This window comes from Heptranchias perlo, chromosome 4, assembly GCF_035084215.1.
Source record: "Heptranchias perlo isolate sHepPer1 chromosome 4, sHepPer1.hap1, whole genome shotgun sequence".
NCBI lineage: Eukaryota > Metazoa > Chordata > Chondrichthyes > Hexanchiformes > Hexanchidae > Heptranchias > Heptranchias perlo.
This window is the reverse complement of record NC_090328.1, coordinates 32,919,655-32,938,781: the sequence shown is the minus strand read 5'-3', so window position 1 is coordinate 32,938,781 and position 19,127 is coordinate 32,919,655. Positions and strand designations below refer to the sequence as shown.

The 19,127-nt window shown below is 40.1% G+C and overlaps 1 protein-coding gene across 1 annotated transcript in view; it reads left to right on the top strand.

The window, feature by feature from the left end:
• fcho2 (FCH and mu domain containing endocytic adaptor 2) overlaps positions 1-19,127 on the top strand; it is a 239,153-nt gene that overhangs the window by 86,611 nt on the left and 133,415 nt on the right. The window contains exons 7-9 of the mRNA XM_067982732.1: positions 1,760-1,858; positions 8,339-8,435; positions 18,653-18,697. Of these exons, the coding sequence (XP_067838833.1) occupies positions 1,760-1,858; positions 8,339-8,435; positions 18,653-18,697 (241 nt within the window). The remainder of the gene's footprint in view (positions 1-1,759; positions 1,859-8,338; positions 8,436-18,652; positions 18,698-19,127) is intronic.

Here is a 19,127-nt window from a genome sequence, read left to right as displayed (position 1 = left end):
GTACCTTCATACTAACTTTTTGTGATTCATGTGCTAGGATACCCAGATCCCTCTGTACCTCAGAGTTCTGAAATCTCTCTCCATTTAAATAATATACTGCTTTTCTATTCCTCCTGCCAAAGTGGACAAGTTCACATTTTCCCACATTGTACTCCATCTGCCAAATTTTTGCCCACTCACTTTATCTATACTCCTTTGCAGACTCCTTATGTCCTCTTCACAACTTACTTTCCTACCTACCTTTGTGTCATCAGCAAATTTAGCAACCGTTCATTCGGTCCCTTCATTCCAAGTCATTGATATAGATTGTTAATAGTTGAGGCCCAAGCACTGATCCCTGTGGCACTCCACTCGTTACATCTTGCCAACCTGAAAATGACCCATTTATGCCTAGTCTCTGTTTCCCGTTAGCTAACCAATCCTTTATCCATGCTAATATGTTACCCCCTACACCATGAGCTCTTATTTTGTGTAGTAGCCTTTGATGAGGCACCTTGTCAAAAGCCTTCTGGAAATCCAAGTACACCACAGCCATAGGATCCCATTTATCCATGTTGCTTGTTACTTCCTCAAAGAACTCTAATAGATTAGTCAAACACGATTTCCCTTTCACAAAGCCATGTTGACTCTGCCTGATTGCATTGAGATTTTCTAAGTGCCCTTCTATAACCGCCTTGATAATAGATACTAGCATTTTCCCGATGACTGATGTTAAGCTAACTGTCCTGTAGTTTCCTGCTTTCTGCCTCCCTCCTTTCTTGAATAGAGGAGTTACATTCGCAATTTTTCAATCTGATGGGACCCGTCCAGATTCTAGGGAATTTTGGAAAATTAATACCAATGCATCTACTATCTCTGCAGCCACTTCTTTTAAGACCCTAGGATGAAGTCCATCAGGACCTGGGGACTTGTCAGCTTTTAGTTCTAATTTTTTTTTAAGAACCCTTTCCCTGGTGATTGTAAATGTTTTAAGTTCCTCCCTCCCTTTCACCTCTTGATTCACAATTATTTCTGGCATGTTATTTGTATCCTCTAAAGTGAAGACGGACGCAAAGTATCTGTTAAGTTCATCCACCATTTCCTTATTCTCCATTATTAATTCCCCAGACTCTCTCTCTAGAGGACCAACATTCACTTTACTTACTCTTTTTTTCCTTTTTAAATACCTGTAGAAACTCTTACTATTTGTTTTTATATTTCTAGCTAGCTTTCTCTCGTACCCTGATTTCTCCCTCCTTATTATTCTTTTAGTCATTCTTTGCTGTTTTTTATATTCTGACCAATCTTCTGACATAAAACATAAAATCTGATGTCCGAAGAGCAATTATGACAAAAAGGACTCGACCCCAGCTCTTGACTATTTAATACTTCCCTCCCTAGTTATCTGGATTCTGTACATGCCAATAACTGAAAACTTAATGCCACAGAATTGTCCAGTTACTTAATCCTGATTTTATTTGCCTTTGGCTTTCTCATTTAAACTGGGCCCTCAGTGCTTGTTCATCAAACTCGTTTCGTCCCACTGCAAGTTTTTACCTGTGACCTACTTTCTGTTCCTGCTCAGCCTTTAATAGCAGCATCCCTGGCACTGTCAAATTAAATGGCATAACACCCTATGTTATTTGATGTTGCTTAATTTATTTTTTTTATTGCTGCCTTTCATATATATGTTACTTTTTTGTTTACACTTAGAATTATGAAAGTTTGAAATTTATTTTTGTTTTAAATATTGTTGTGGTTGTATTTTTTTGTCCCTCAGAAATTTCAGGAAATTGAAGAAGCTCATCTTCGGCACATGAAAGTAATATTGAGTTCTTTTGCACAATCAATAGAAGAAACTCACATACAGATTGGTCAGGTAAGTTAGCAGTGAAAATAAATTGTGAAAAATTTCAAACTTAATAATATTATTCAAGTTTCCCAGGCTTTTGTTAAGTAACATGATTTGCAAGAAAGTATGGATCAAGAAGAAGTCATTTGGTCTGTGGATCACACTATCCAACAAATCATTTATAACTTGTGCTATGTGACTGTAGCAACTGTAGATATGTAAGATACAGTATTGCTGCCAGTCTCTGAATCCACCCAACATTGTAAACAAAAATTCGGAGTGAACCAGATCGCTATGCAAAACCGCTTCCATTGGAGTTTAACTGGATGAACTTGTGCGGTGTTAACATTTGAGCGTGTTAAATCAAAAGGGTTAATGACTTAATAAAATACAAGACATAGGAATTTCATATAAGTGAGTCAGTTTTTCTCCAAAAATATCGGACAACATGATTTCACCGTATAGATGCCCCAGTTTACATCAATGAAACAGATTAAAGTACTGATTCAAAAAAAGTTAATAAAAGTAATAATAATATAATGGGCTATATGTGGCAATTAGGTTTTTAAACATTGGAAGCCACAAGTACCACTAATAATCTAGTCCACTTTGAGATGGGTACAGGGTGCTAAATAGTTGGCAGTGTGATTATCTGGAACAATAATATGCTTGCACTTTGTATTGAGAGTTACCTGAAAATCACCTGTGCTGTCTGGTAGCTAGAATAATCTATAATCTGTCATGTGTTTCCCAGTGCCATTGTTTTAACTGCACCTCATTAGTTCATAATATTGGATAAAAAGAAGAACTTGACCTGGTTTAAAAATGGTACAAGTTGCAAATGGATACTCACCAAATACTCTTTTATGATCACAAGATAATAATGGATGAGGAAGACCATTTAGGTCATACTAGGTCATCCATCTCCCCCCTGTTGCTGTATCTACTTGTTTCTTAAATGTATCCAAGGTTTTAGCCTCCACCACTCTAACTGGAAGTCCATTCCAAGTGTTGATCCCTGTCCACGTGAAGAAGAACTTCCTAATATAAGTCGTAAAGTTACCTTTTATTAATTTGAACCTTATGGCCCCTTGCTCCACACTCTCTATTTAATTTAAAATAATATTCCAGATTTACCTTTTCCGTACCATTTACTATCTTAGATACCCCTAAGATCACCCCGTGACACTTCTTTTCCAGGCAGAAAAGCCTACATCACTCCAATCTTTCCTCATAACTCCCGGCCCATGACATCTGGGATCGGCCTCATGGCTCTTTTCTGCACTGCCTACAGAAATTCAATGTCTCTTGGCAACCAGAACTGAATACAGCATTCAAAGTGTAGTCTGACTACAGCACTGTACAGTTTGATCATAACATCGTCTGATTTATATTCAATGTTTTGGCTATGTTGTTCAACATTCTGTTGGTTTTCTTGATTGCTGCTCTGCATTGGTTAGCGTTGAGTCTACTAAGAGGCCTGGGTCTCGTTCCACTTCCTTCCTTACCTATTTCAATACCATTCATGGAGTATATTTGTTATTTTTACATATAGTGTGCAGTACTTTGTCTGCATTAAGTTTTACCTGCCACTGATCTACCCATATACTCATTTTGTCCAACTTATTCTGTAATTTTTGAGCTGCTTTCTACAATTCTACTGCCCCTCCCACTTTGCATTGAGTTTCTGAGACCAGGTCATTTACATAACTGAGAAACAGTAGGGTCCCAACACCAAGCCTACTGAGTAGTCCCCCCAACCCCAACATAATTCCTCTAATGAGTACTCATTGCTTCTTGCCCTTCAACCTGTTTCTCGGGCATTTCCAAGCTTTAACAGCTTTGAGTTTGGCCAGTAGCCTTTCATGAGGGCCTTTGTAAGTCATCTTCTGGAAGTCTGGGTACATTTTGGTAGGAAGAATGAGGAGAGGCAATGTAAATTAGAGGGCACAACTCTAAAAGGAGTACAGGAACAAAGATCTGGGGGTATATGTACACAAATCATTGAAGGTGGCAGGGCAGGTTGAGAAAGCGGTTAAAAAAGCATACGGGATCCTGGGCTTCATAAATAGAGGCATAGTGTACAAAAGTCCGAGAGTGGGAGGAGAGTCCAAGAGATGAGTGCAGTGTGGGAGGAGAGTCCGAGAGCGGGAGGAGAGTCAGAGAGGTGAGCGCAGTGTAAAAGGAGAGTCTAGAGAACGGGAAGAGAGTCCGAGAGGTGAAGGCAGTGTAAATATAAGGCAAGTCATGGCAGCAGAGCTCGCACCCGTGATATGCTCCTCTTGCACTATGTGGGAAGTCATGGACACTACAGGTGTCCCTGGCGACCATGTGTGCAGGAATTGTGTCCAGCTGCAGCTACTGACTAACCGCATTTCGGAGCTGGAGCTGCGGGTGGATTCACTGTGGAGCATCCGCGATGCTGAGATTATTGTGGATAGCACGTTCAGTGAGGTGGTCACACCGCAGGTAAAGATTACACAGGTAGAAAGGAAATGGGTGACCACCAGGCAGAGTAAAAGGACTAGGCAGGTAGAGCAGGAGTCCCCTGGGGCCATCTCCCTCTCAAACAGATATACCGTTTTCGTTACTGTTGGGGGAGATGGCTTATCAGGGGAAAGCAGCAAGAGCCAAGTTCGTGACACCACAGGTGGCTCTGCTGCACAGGAGGGGAGGAATACTGTGTACAGTTCTGGTCACCCTATTATAGAAAGGATATTATTAAACTAGAAAGAGTGCAGAAAAGATTTACTAGGATGCTACCGGGACTTGATGGTTTGACTTATAGGGAGAGGTTGGATAGACTGAGACTTTTTTCCCTGGAGAGTAGGAGGTTTAGGGGTGATCTTATAGAAGTCTATAAAATAATGAGGGGCATAGATAAGGTAGATAGTCAAAATCTTTTCCCAAAGGTAGGGGAGTCTATAACGAGGGGGCATAGATTTAAGGTGAGAGGGGAGAGATACAAAAGGGTCCAGAGGGGCAATTTTTTCACTCAAAGGGTGGTGAGTGTCTGGAATGAGCTGCCAGAGGCAGTAGTAGAGGCGGGTACAATTTTGTCTTTTAAAAAGCATTTGGACAGTTACATGGGTAAGATGGGTATAGAGGGATATGGGCCAAGTGCAGGCAACTGGGACTAGCTTAGTGGTATAAACTGGGCGACATGGACATGTTGGGCCGAAGGGCCTGTTTCCATGTTGTAAACTTCTATGATTCTATGATTCTAAGAGGGGCAGGGCTATATTGATAGGGGATTCAATTGTAAGGAGAACAGATAGGCATTTCTGCGGCCGCAAACGTGACTCCAGGATGGTATGTTTGCCTCCCTGGTGCTAGGGTCAAAGATGTCAGAGTGGCTGCAGGGCATTCTGGAGGGGGAGGGTGAACAGCCAGTAGTCGTGGTCCATATCGGTACCAACGACATAGGTGAGGTCCTGCAAGGTGAATATAAGGAGATAGGAGATAAATTAAAAAGCAGGACCTCCAAGGTAGTGATCTCAGGATTACTACCAGTGCCACGTGCTAGTGAGTATAGGAACAGGAGAACAGACCAGATGAATGCGTGGCTGCAGGGATGGTGTAGGAGGGAGGGAATTAGATTCCTGGGACATTGGGACTGGTTCTGGGGAAGGTGGGACCTGTACAAGCAGGACAGGTTACACCCGAGCAGGACCGGGACCGATGTCCTCGCGGGGGTGTTTGCTCGTGCTGATGGGGAAGGTTTAAACTAGAATGGCAGGGGAATGGGAACCTGAGCAGGGAGACAGAGGAGGGGGAAACGAGGATAGAAAGGGAAGAAGCAATTGTGGAAGGCAGAGAAATCAAGGGCAAAAAACAAATAGGGCCATAGTGCAAAATAAAACTAAGTTGACTAGCAATCTTAAAAAGACAAGCCTAAAGGCATTGTGTCTAAATGCGCGGAGCATTCGCAATAAGGTAGATGAATTAACAGCGCAGATAGATAGTAACAGTTATGATATAGTTGCGATTACGGAGACATGGCTGCAGGGTGACCAAGGATGGGAACTGAACATCCAGGGGTATTCAATATTTAGGAAGGACAGGCAAAAAGGGAAAGGAGGTGGGGTAGCCTTGTTAGTAAAGGAGGAAATCAATGCAATAGCGAGGAAGGATATTGGCTCGGAAAATAATGATGTGGAATCTGTATGGGTGGAGCTAAGAAACACCAAGGGGCAGAAAATGTTGGTGGGGTTGTCAAAGGCCCCCAAACAGTAGTGGAGATGTAGGGGAGGGCATTAAACAGGAAATTAGAGATGCATGCAAGAAGGGTACAACTATAATCATGGGTGACTTTAATATACATATGGATAGGTCAAACCAAATTAGCAATAATACTGTGGGGGAGGAATTCCTGGAGTGTGTACGTGATGGTTTTCTAGACCAATACGTTGAGGAACCAACTAGAGAACAGGCGATCCTAGACTGGGTATTGTGCAATGAGAAAGGATTAATTAACAATCTTGTTGTGCGGGGTCCCATAGGGAAAGGCGACCATAACATGATAGAATTCCTCATTAAGATGGAGAGTGAAGTAGTTGAATCCGAAACTAGGGTCCTGAATCTAAATAAAGGAAATTATGAAACTATGAGGTGCAAGTTGGCTATGATAGATTGGCGAACTTTACTAAAAGGGATGACGGTGGATAGGCAATGGCTAATATTTAAAGAACGTGTGCAGGAATTACAACAATTATTCATTCCTGTCTGGTGCAAAAATAAAACAGGAAAGGTGGCTCAACCGTGGCTTACAAAAGAAATTAGGGATAGTATTAGATCCAAAGAAGAGGCTTATAAAATTGCCAAAAAAAGTGGCAAGCCTGAGGATTGGGAGCAGTTCAGAATTCAGTAAAGGAGGACCACATCTGGAGTATTGTGTGCAGTTTTGGTCTCCTTTTCTGAGGAAGGATGTTGTTGCCATGGAGAGAGTGCAACGAAGGTTTACCAGACTGATTCCTGGGATGGCAGGACTGACTTATGAGGAGAGATTGGGTTGACTAGGCCTATATTCACTAGAGTTTAGAAGAATGAGAGGTGTTCTCATCGAAACATATAAAATTCTAACAGGACTAGACAGACTAGATGCAGGGAGGATGTTCCCGATGGCTGGGGAGTCCAGAACCAGGGGTCACAGTCTCAGGATAACGGGGTATGCCGTTTAGAACCGAGATGAGGAGAAATTTCTTCACTCCGAGGATGGTGAACCTGTGGAATTCTCTACCACAGAAGGCAGTGGAGGCCAAGTCATTAGATGTATTCAAGAAGGAGATAGATATATTTCTTAATGCTAAACGGATCAAGGGATATGGGGAAAAAGCGGGAACAGGAGTTAGACGATCAGCCATGATCATTTTGAATGGCGGAGTAGGCCCGAAGGGCCGAATGGCCTACTCTTGCTCCTATTTTCTATGCTTCTATGTTAAGTATGGAAGTCATGATGAACCTTTCATAAAACACTGGTTCGGCCACAACTGGAGTACAGTGTCCACTTGTGAGCACCGCACTTCAGGAAAGATGTGAAGGCGTTAGAGAGGGTGCAAAAGAGATTTACTCGAATGATTCCGGGGATGAGGGACTTTAGTTACATGGATAGACTGGAGAAGCTGGGTTGTTCTCCTTGGAACAGAGACTGTTGTGAGGAGATTTGATAGAGGTATTCAAAATCATGAAAGGTCTAGACGGAGTAGATAGAGAGAAACTGTTCCCATTGGCGAAGGGTCAAGAACCAAAGGGCATAGATTTAAGGTGATTGGCAAAAGAACCAAAGGTGACATGAGGAAAAAGCGACTGGTTAGGATCTGGAATGCAGTGCCCGAGGGGGTGGTGGAGGCAGATTCAATCATGGCCTTAAAAAGAGAACTGGGTAAGTACTTGAAAGGAAAAAATTTGCAGGGCTACGGGGATAGGGCAGGGGAGTGGGACCAGCTGGATTGCTCTTGCATAGAGCTGACGTGGACTCGATGGGCCAAATGGCCTCCTTCCATGCTGTAACCTTTCTGTGATTCTATGAAAATGACCTCGGGCTTATCACAATCCACTTGGTACTTCCTCAACAAAGTTGAGCAGGCTGGTCAGGCATAATCTAGCCCCTCTGATGCCATGTTGGCTACTGTTTACTAAGTGGTTGTTATACAGGGGGAGAAGGGGAGAGGAGGGAGGGAGGAAGGAAGTATTTGGTCATGATGCTCCCTCCAGCCATCATGGTATGGGGAAGACTCGATGGGCCAGCTGGTCTTTTCCTGCCTGTCAATTTTGATTGTTCGTAAATTCTGCCAATCTATTTGTTCTAGTTGTTCCCTTATTTTATTGAATTTAGCCCCCTTAAATTTATATACTGGTTGCTGGTTTTGGGTATTTCTAACTCCCAAATCCTGTTGAACTTCCGCTGACCCCAGCCTTGCTGCGACTTTCACTTCCTGTACATTATCTAGATCCTTTTCAAATATATTACATCTATCCATTTAAAAATAAATTATTCTTGATTTTTAGGTGCATGAAGAATTAGTACAGAACATGGAGAACACTACAGTTGAAAGTTTGATACAGAAGTTTGCTGAAACAAAAGGCACTGGCAAAGACAGACCTGGTAAGAGTGTACTGTCTTGTGTGCTGATGAGTTCACACTTTTTTTCTGTCTGAGACCAAAAAGCTTTGTAACAATTTTGACTGGAGCCATTCTGTATTCAGAATTATGGTGTTGGTTTCACCTTAGCATTTGAAAGCAAAATTTCAACATTACAACTGTGACTACGCTTCAAAAAATTACGTCATTGGCTGTAAAGCACTTTGGGACATCTGAGGTTGTGAAAGGCACAATATAAATGCAAGTTGTTTCTTTCAGTACAAAACAATAATAAAAGTGTGTGAACATTGCTTAGCTAAGCTGTTAATACAATAGACGCTGACCTGTTGCCAAGGAGAGGAAATGTTTGCTTTTGTGGTTCATTGAACTATATATTGTGAAAATCCTTAACTACATCCATCTTTAATATAAAATCAATTTATTTAAAGTTTTTTTTGACTTATTAATGCTTTTTCTGTGTTAGTGCTGTTGTGTCACTGCAGAGCAATGAAATATGTTTTAATGCTTAGCCCGGGAAGCACTGAAGATGGCACTCCTGATCAGAAGGCTAGCTACAATATGTAAAATATGTATGTGTGTATATATGTATATGTAATGTAAGATTCAACATTTATTTTAAAAAGGCTTACCATGCAGTGGCTATTGATGGGGACTGTCATCTTTGTGGCATTTCTGAGGCTAGTTGCTAAAATGTGATTCTGTAGGGGCGGGACTGATATTTTTTCTTTAAAATAGTAAACTTGGTAATTTTACTTCTAATTTAAAAAAACATATGCAGGTTTTTATGAACAGACACTTGAGAGTAAAGAAATTGTGAAAGCCTATACAATGGAGTATTCCTTTAAAAGCAATTTGCTGGCTACTGATAGAAAAGGCTCCAAGCATTATTACTATGGATTAGAACTGCTTATGTTGGTTATGTATTAGTGGAATTAATTATGTCAGCATTTTATGACAAATGGGAAAACTTTAATTTACATAATGATTTTTACATCCAAAGGACATCCCAAAGCACTTCACAGTAATTAATTATTTTGAAGTGTCGTTCCTGTTTTTGTAGGCAATTTATGCACAGAAAGGTGATATGCAGAAAAAAATCTTCAAAACATTTAGGTTAAAAACTTTCTTACAAAACTGAGCTACTAATTCTTTGAAACTTATGCTATGCTGTGATTTTGCTTGTACCAGTACAACAGAATGCTGCTGGTGCAACTGCAGGGCTGTTTTTCTTTGTTCTGGAAGTAGTAGAAGGGCAACAGATGCAGTACACACTTTATAAACATTTTTAAAACTCTCATTGCCTCCTTTATTGCCAATTTATTTTCTTCTGATTGAAAAGAACTGATTGTTCCAGTATCTCTTAATCAGAAGAAAATACAGTGATCTAAGCTTACATAGCCTCACATATGGAACCAGTACCAAAGTGTTTTTGCTAATTGAATATATCACTTTAGGTACGAATTTAAAATCGGACACACTGTACAAAAGTCTATAATTTGGTGCATTGGAATTCTGTGATTCTGATGTAAAATCATGATCTTGTCAACCTTGGCTCAGTGATAGCATTCTCACCTCTTAGTTAGAAGGTCATGGGTTCAAGCCCTACTCCAGAGACTTGAGCACATAATCCAGGCTTACACTTCAGTGTCATTATGAAAGACTGCTGCACTGTTGGAGGTGCCGTCTTTTGATTGAGAAGTTAAACCAAGGCCCTATCTGCCCCCTCAGGTGGATGTAGAATATCCCGTGGCACATTTCAAAGAGCAGGAGAATTCTTCTGGTGTCCAGGCAATATTTATCCCTCAACCAGCATCACTGAAACAGATTATCTGATCATGTATCTCGTTGCTGTTTGTGGAACCTTGCTATGCACAAATTGGCTGCCACGTTTTCCTACATTACAACGATGACTACACTTCAAAAACCTACTTCTTTGGCTGTAAAGCACTTTGGGTCACCCTGAGGTTGTGAGAGGCGCTATATAAATGCAAGTTGTTTCTTTTCCTTATAATCGATTTTGTTGCAAAATAAATGTACTTTTGTACAGGTTTTAGCATTAAACAATGTCAAAATGGCTAACACAGATAAGCAAAGTTGGTTTGAGTTAGTACAAGCAGCTAGTCATGGAGACTAACAGACCTTTGCTGACATAAAGCCACAAGGAGACATGTTTTTGAGAAAACCAGACAGAACAAGAAGTTAAAGTTAAGAAAGTAGAAGCAGACAAATAATAGAAGGTACTGGACAAAGAAAGGAGCAATCTCAATGTACAACAACAACAACAAGCATTTATATAGCGCCTTTGACGTAGTAAAATGTCCCAAGGCATAATCAGACAAAAATTGATGCTGAGCCAAAGAAGGAAACATTAGGATAGAAGTAATGGGCTTGGGTCCAGGGAGGCAGCCAAAATACATGTGTGAATGGGCACAGGGAAACTCAGGTTACATAGGTTGACAAAGATTAGGATAGATATGTCCTGTCTACAACCTTTAGAAAGTATAGATGAGAATGGAACATCTGCAGCACCTATGGTTCTACTCCTATGTAATCATGTGACCTGAGCGCCACAGTCGACTCAAAAAAGTTAAAAACAAGAATGATCATATAAAGGAGGAGTAGATTAGTTAGCTGTCACTTCGGGTGAACAGGACCAACTTCTGACCCAGCCGAGGTGTCCCGAGTCACGAGTATGCAATTACTTATGGCTTGTAATAGATTGGGTGTCATAGAATCATACAGCACTGAAGGAGGCCATTCAGCCCATTGTGCCTTTGCCAGCACCTTGAAAGAGCTATCCAATTAGTCCCACTCCCCTACTCTTTCTTCTTGGTGATGCAAGTTTTTCCTTTCCCAATATTTATCCATTCCCTTTTGAATGTTACTATTGAATCTGCTTCCTCCACCCCAGGCAGTGCATTCCAGATCTTAACAATTTGCTGTATAAAACATTTTCTTCTCATCTCCCTTCTGGTTCTTTTGCCAATTACCTTAAATCTGTGTCCTCTGGATCCTGTATGCTTTTTTTAACAGCTTTATCAACTTGTCCTGCCACCTTCAAAGATTTGTTTATGTGAACCTCCAGGTCTCATTGTTCCTGCACCCCCTTTTAAATTATACCATTTAGTTTATATCGCCTCTCATTCTTCCTACCAAAATGCATTACTTCACACTTCTCTTCATTAAATTTCATCTGGCCTGTGTCTGCCCATTTCACCAGTCTGTCTTTGACCTCCTAAAGTCTGTTGCTATCCTCCTCACTGGTTACTACATTTCCAAGTTTTGTGTCATCTGCATACTTAGAAATTATGCCCCTTATATCCAAGTCCAGGTCATTAGTATAAATCAAAAAGAGCAGTGGTCCTAATACCGAACCTTGGGAGACACCACTATATACTTCCCTCCAGTCTGGAAAATAACCATTCACCACTGCTCTCTGCTTTCTGTCTCTTAGGCAATTTCGTATCCCTACTGCCACTGCCCCTTTAATCCCATGGGCTTCAATTTTGCTAACAGGTCTATTATATGGTACTTTATCAAATACCTTTCGTAAGTCCATATACACACCACCAACTGCACTATCTTCATCAATCCTCTCCATTATTTCATCGAAGAACTCAATCAAGTTTGTTGGACATGATTTGCCTTTAATCCATGTTTTTGCAAGTGACAGTTAATTTTGTCCCGGACTGTGGTCTCTAGAAGTTTCTCCCCTACTGACATTGGGTGGCTGGCCTGAGGTTTATCCCTCTTCCCTTTTTTAAACAGGGATTTAACATTTGCAACCCTCTAGTCCTCTGGCAGTGTTCCCATATCTTAGGAGAATTGAAAATTTGTGGCCAGAGCGCCAACTATTTCCACCCTTACTTCCCTCAGCAACCTAGGATGCATCCCATCTGGACCAGGTGATTTTTCTACTTTCTACTTTGAGCGCTGCCAACCTTTTAAGAACTAGCCCCTTTATCTATTTTTATCCTATCCAATTTCTCTACATGCTCCTCCTTTACTGTGACATTGGCAGTATCCTCTTTTGTGACGAGAGATGCAAAGCACTCATTTAGTACCTCAGCCATGCCCTCTGCCTCCACAAGATTTTGTTTCTGTTCCCTAATTGGCCCCACCCTTCCTTTGACTATTCTTTTACTCTTTATATGTTTATATGTGTCATAGTATCAATATCCAGCTATGAATGCTTAGTTAAGTTAGGGTGGACTTTGGATTAATAAAGTTATATTATGAACTAAAGTGTCTTGTGAATTTCTTGAATCAATTGGCATGCCATCTGGTGCATTTCTGATTAATGCCTCCGTTATTTGTGCACATTTGACACCAGTGTGGCATGTTATCTTTTACCGCACCAATACCAAGTGCCTTGTATAGCTTTGATGACTTATGTAAATTTCTTAGCGGTAAGACAGTGCAAAGAGGGTGATCTCACACCCCGACTCTAGTTGACTTTAAATTTGACCAGCCCGCTGCATTGCTTTTAAATTTCTAATGGTCAAGAAGAGCTAGTTATGCCATCAGTTCTGCACTATCATTCCAAATTTCACCATGCTCCTGGATGATTAAGCTGTGTGTTCTTTGTATATGTTCATAATATCATAGGTACAGCACAGAAGGAGGCCATTCAGCCCATCGCGCCTGAGCCAGCTCTTTAAAAGAGCTATCCAATTAATCCCATTCCCCTGCTCGTTCCCCGTAGCCCTGTAAATTTTTTCTCTTCAAGTATTTATCCAATTCCCTCTTGAAAGTTACTATTGAATCTGCTTCTACCACCCTTTCAGGCAGTGCATTCCAGATCATTACAACTCGCTGCATAAAAAAAATGTTTCCTCATGTTGCCTCTGGTTCTTTTGCCGATCACCTTAAACCTATGCCCTCTGGTTACCGACCCTTCTGCCACTGGAAACAGTTTCTCCTTATTTACTCTTGTCAAAACCATTCATGATTTTGAACACCTCTATCAAATCTTCCCATAACCTTCTCTGCTCTAAGGAGAACAACCCCAGTTTCTCCAGTCTCTCCACATAAGAGAAGTCCCTCATCCCTGGTACTGGTACCACTTTGGATCAAAAAAGGATAGAACAGGGTACTTTCTAAATGTAAAAAGTTAAAAACAGTGGATGTCCAAAGGGATCTAGGGGTTCAGGTACATAGATCATTGAAGTGTCATGAACAGGTGCAGAAAATAATCAATAAGGCTAATGGAATGCTGGCCTTTATATCTAGAGGACTAGAGTACAAGGGGGCAGAAGTTATGCTGCAGCTATACAAAACGCTGGTTGGACCGCACCTGGAGTACTGTGAGCAGTTGTGGGCACCGCACCTTCGGAAGGACATATTGGCCTTGGAGGGAATGCAGCGTAGGTTTACTAGAATGATACCCGGACTTCAAGGGTTAAGTTAAGAGGAGAGATTACACAAATTGGGGTTGTATTCTCTAGAGTTTCGAAGGTTAAGGGGTGATCTGATCGAAGTTTATAAGATATTAAAGTTAACGGATAGGGTGGATGGAGAGAAACTATTTCCTCTGGTTGGGGATTCTAGGAGTAGGGGGCACAGTCTAAAAATTAGAGCCAGACCTTTCAGGAGTGAGATTAGAAAACATTTCTACACACAAAGGGTGGTAGAAGTTTGGAACTCTCTTCCACAAATGGCAATTGATGCTAGCTCAATTGCTAAATTTAAATCTGAGCTAGCTAGCTTTTTGGCAACCAAAGGTATTAAGGGATATGGGCCAAAGGCAGGTATATGGAGTTAGATCACAAATCAGCCATGATCTTATCAAATGGCAGAGCAGGCTCGAGGGGCTGAATGGCCTACTCCTGTTCCTATGTTCCTAAATGTCTTCTGCACCCTCTCTAAGGCCTTACATCCTTCCTAGAGTGTGGTGTCCAGAATTGAACACTACTACAGCTGAGGCCTAACCAGTGTTTTATAAAGGTTTAGCATAACTTCATGGCTTTTGTATTCTCTGCCTCTATTAATAAAGTCCAGGATCCCGTATGATTTTTAACAGCCTTCTCAACTTGTCCTGCCACCTTCAAAGATTTGTGTATGTGCACCCCCAGATTTCTCTGTTCCCGTACCCTCTTTAAAATTGTACCATTTAGTTTATATTGCCTCTCCTCACTCTTCCTACCAAAATGCATCACTTCACACTTCTTTGCATTAATTTCATCTCCCATGTGTCTGCCCATTTCACCAGTCTGTCACGAGTTTCAAGTCATCTGCAAACTTTGAAATTATACTCTCTATACCCAAGTCCAGGTCATTAATGTATATCAAAAAGAACAGTGATCCTAATACTGACCCCTGGGGAAAACACTGTATAGTTCCCTCCATTCAGGAAAATAACCGTTCATCACTGCTCTCTGCTTTCTGTCTCTTAGGCAATTTCGTATTCACACTGCCACTGTCCCTTTAATCCGATGGGCTTTAATTTTGCTAACAAGTCTATTATGTGGTACTTTATCAAATGTCTTTTGAAAGTCCATATACACAACATCAACCGCACTACCCTCATCAACCCTCTTTGTTACTTCATCAAAGAACTAAATCGAATTAGTCAAACATGATTTTCCTTTAACAAATCATTGTTGACTTTCATTTATTAGACCATACTTTTCAAGTGCCAATGAATTTTGTCCTGGATTATTGTCTCTAAAAGTTTCCCCACTGCCGATGTGAGGCTGACTGGCCTGTAATTGCCGGGTTTATCCTTTTCCCCTTTTTTGAACAGGGGTGTAATGTTTGCAGTCCTCCAGTCATCCAGCACCATCCCCATATCTAAGAAGGTTTCAGTAGATGTATACAATGCTCTGTTTTTCTGCATTCACACCACTGTTAAATTGAATCTGATACTGCATTGGTTGCCACAGTATAAATGAGGCACAAATCTCACCAAAATAATCTTGGTGTCTGGTAGTTAACCAATAATTTGCTGATGTATCAGATTTAGTGTCTAACTAATGGAAATTAATGAATATATCGTACTTAGAAAGGATTGCTTTGATTTCTTTTGGAGAGGTGTATTTTAGAATAGATTTTGTAACTGCACTAGATGTGAAATTACATACTGTAATCCTCTTTTAAGTAGTAAATGCATATACTAATGATAGAAATGAAGAATGGTAAAATGTGGAGAATAAGACAAATGTACCACTAACACAGACTGCACAATAGTTGATTTATGACCCTCTAAATCTAGACATTGATCTTAATTTTGTCACATTTGTTGTGATTGCACCTCTTTTTCAGGAAATGTAATTCTTATTTTGTTCTGTTGAAAAGTGAAAATTCAATGTCAAAGGTGTATAATTTAGAGCTTAAGTGCTGTGTGGTAGAGTACTCTCTTCCTTTTGGAAATGCTTCTTTATCTTACAGATAGGAATATCCATATTCTTAATCTTATCAAAAAATGCCTTCATGTCTCAAAAATAGTGAGTTTCTGACTGGTCAGATTATTTTTTATAGGTTTTTGGTTACATATATCATTTTAAACACCCTAATTTCTAATTTGCTTTTTCGTAAAGTACCATAAATAATTTATATTGCTGCCTAGTTCTAATGTAAAAAAAATTGTTGGCTCTTTAATAATATATATGCATGTTGCTCTCCAGCTATCGTGGAATGTCTTTTAAAAAAAAAATACAACTGTAATTTTCTGTTCTTAAAAAAAGACATGGAAGGCATCAGACACTGAAATTAGAAATTGCTTGGATGTGTTTTATATGTACAAAAATTGACCTTTGTGTGCAAGCTCAACATCTAAGTACCAACAGTTGCCATTTGTTTTGACAGCAGAATTAATTGAGGCTAAAACATTTCAAATTCCTCTTGTATCAAGCTGTTCATTAGGAATTGCACTCTGGCTTCAGTGCTGTCAGAAAAATAACATGTTTTGCCATGATTAAATAGCAGAATGATGGTCGGTTCAGTGCTTTTAAGAGAGAGGTTGAATAAACTTTGTACTGCGGAAACAATTCAGAAGTGACGCGCTGCAAGGGGGGTCAGAATGTGCACTGATATCCAGCTGAGTTGTCAACTGGCTCTAAGCCAGGCACGCAAAGGCTTTGCCGCTTCAAGCAACATTTGAAGCATATGCAATTTAAAAACTATCCTTTCATGCGTGATTTCATGGCTCAAGAACATATCTCGTTATAAAAATTGGTCTGTTTTAGTTGTTCCCACATTGCAACAAATGCTGGAGTTTGAGACAGTTTTGGCATAAGTACCAAATGATTTGAATCAAAGATTGAACTAATAGGAACATTTATAGTTCAAATAGCTAGTGGTATATTTTCATTGAGAATTTTGTTTTATAGCTGTGGAGACATTTTCTACATCCCTCCCAAAAATGGCAGAATTCCCCAATTGATGTGCTCAGTACTTCATTCAAATATTATGTACTCCAATTTAAATTCATCAACATTTATTCTTAAAATGTGTGTTAATGTTAAGGGATGTTGCTGCTAAGTCTACAAAAATTGCAATATAACTCTAACATAGATGCTACTGTGCATTATTTTTGAAAAATGTATCCTATTTAAAAATGAAAGGGATCTTTTTACCCTCTGCCAGGACTGCATTCTCGCAACCACATCATTTCAGGAACGATACAGCTGATTATTTCTACTCCTGTCTGGTACTATTTTTCAGACAGATACACTACACTTGTCATTCCTTTTATGGAATCTAACTGGAAGCTAATAGAACAACCTGAAATGTTGACTTTTTAATTTAAAAATTGCCTTTTAAATTACTTTAAATTTGAAAAAGACAAATGATCTATGATCACTTTTTTAAATCTACATTTAATCTAGATTTTAAAATATGTCTGACTAAATTAAATAAAATCCACGTCTAACAAACTATTTGTATTTTCTAGAACTATATTTGTCCTTTTCCTCGTCTTCCAAACTTATTTTTTCCTACCTTGGATGTATGTGACTATGATCTGAGATTGTAACACAAGAGCATTATGTGGTCTACTGTATTGATTCAGGAATGTACATTAATACCCTTGGTTATCCAAGGTTCATTTAGCCAGAGTGTTTCTCAAATTACATGATTTAAGGCCTTTAAAAATGGTGGCAAACAATATACTGAGAATTCAAATTTAACGTGAAAGGGATTTTTTCACCTTAATAATAGATGACTGTATATTTGTTTTCATTTTATTAATCCCTAAACTGATAACAGCAATTCCACTACAGTTTGCTAGTAATGTAAACGAGATGCCTTGAGTAATCTTGATAAAATTAAAATATTGATGAAGGTTAATATGCTGTCTTAAAGAATCTGATATTTAACTAGATGTAAAGACACATCTAATATTCTAATGGTGGAATTTTAGTGCCATGCTCAATTAAACTTTCTATTGAAAATACAAAATTTGGCCCATTTCTACCTCTCCCCCACCACCTCCTAGCCTGGGCACAAGTCACCCGCCTGTTTCTGGGTTCAGGTGATTACCCTATACCCAGTTTACCCATGCAGACCTGGGACTTGTATCTGGAAACAGGAGGAAATCTAACTGCTGCTGCACACCTGAGAAACCCACAGCATTAGTAACGGCCACTGACTGCGGGGCCTTTTGGCTTCTGCCTAAGAACAGCAGCCAATAGGCCTGAAGCCCTTAAGATCTAATGGGGACCCGAAAGCAAAAGGCACTTATCTTTTAAGGACCTCCATTGCCTTGCTGTCTGACCTTCTTGGGTCCTCTGATTTGAGGGGAACCTTGCACAAAGCCTAAGGCCTATTACTTATGGGCACTCTTTTTCTAATAGGTTGCTGCCTGCTGCTGGGAGCAGAAAATGAGACAGGAGTCGCTGTTACATTACTCCTACTTGAAGTGGAAAGGATTTGAATGTTTGCTCTGGGAGAAATCCCAGGGCAAATCAAAGGAGTGGAGACCAGCTATCACTGGTCTCGGTCCTTTTATTCGCTGCTTTGTGCCCAGGAACTGAGCACACCCTGGAAACTAGGCAGAGGAAGTTCAGCCCTATAACTTTACAAAGGATTATCGGATCTCTGTCTTTGAAAATGTTTTAAATACTTAAGATATAAAGTATAAAAGTAACCAAACATCTAGCTTTTCACAATAAACCTAAGAAATATTTTGGCTGCTGAATTGAACTATTTTGTTTGCAAAGCTGTGGTGAATTCCAAAGACAACTTCATTTGAAACATGGTCATTTGTTTTCTTGCTTTAGGTTCTGTTGAATTTGAAGAATGTAACATAGCCAATGCTTTAGAAGGTAAATTTTTTTGTTTTGGTAAATATATATACTCCTGTGGTGTTGCTCATGGTGAGTCATAGGATCTGCTGCTTATAAGGTTGGCTTTCAAAATCAAAAGCAACAGTCTCTCTCACTCTCATCAGAGCCAGATATGTCCTCCTAAACCCCTACCACTTGTAACAGGGTTTCACACACTCTCGTCTCTAAAGGGTCTTCTTTCTGCAATCGATTCTTTCACTCCACCCTGCACGACAGTGTTTCCAATTCTATCTTTCTTAATTTCTTGCTAACCAGGGTCACATACTGTGCCTCTCCTCCATAAAATATTTTAACTCTCCCTTCAGCAACAGAGAAAGCAAAACACGAACGAGTGCAAGGGGGAAGGGAAGACTGTTCAATGGTAAGGGGCAAGGATGAAGGGTGGTCTGTGGGTTCGCAACAGGTCTCG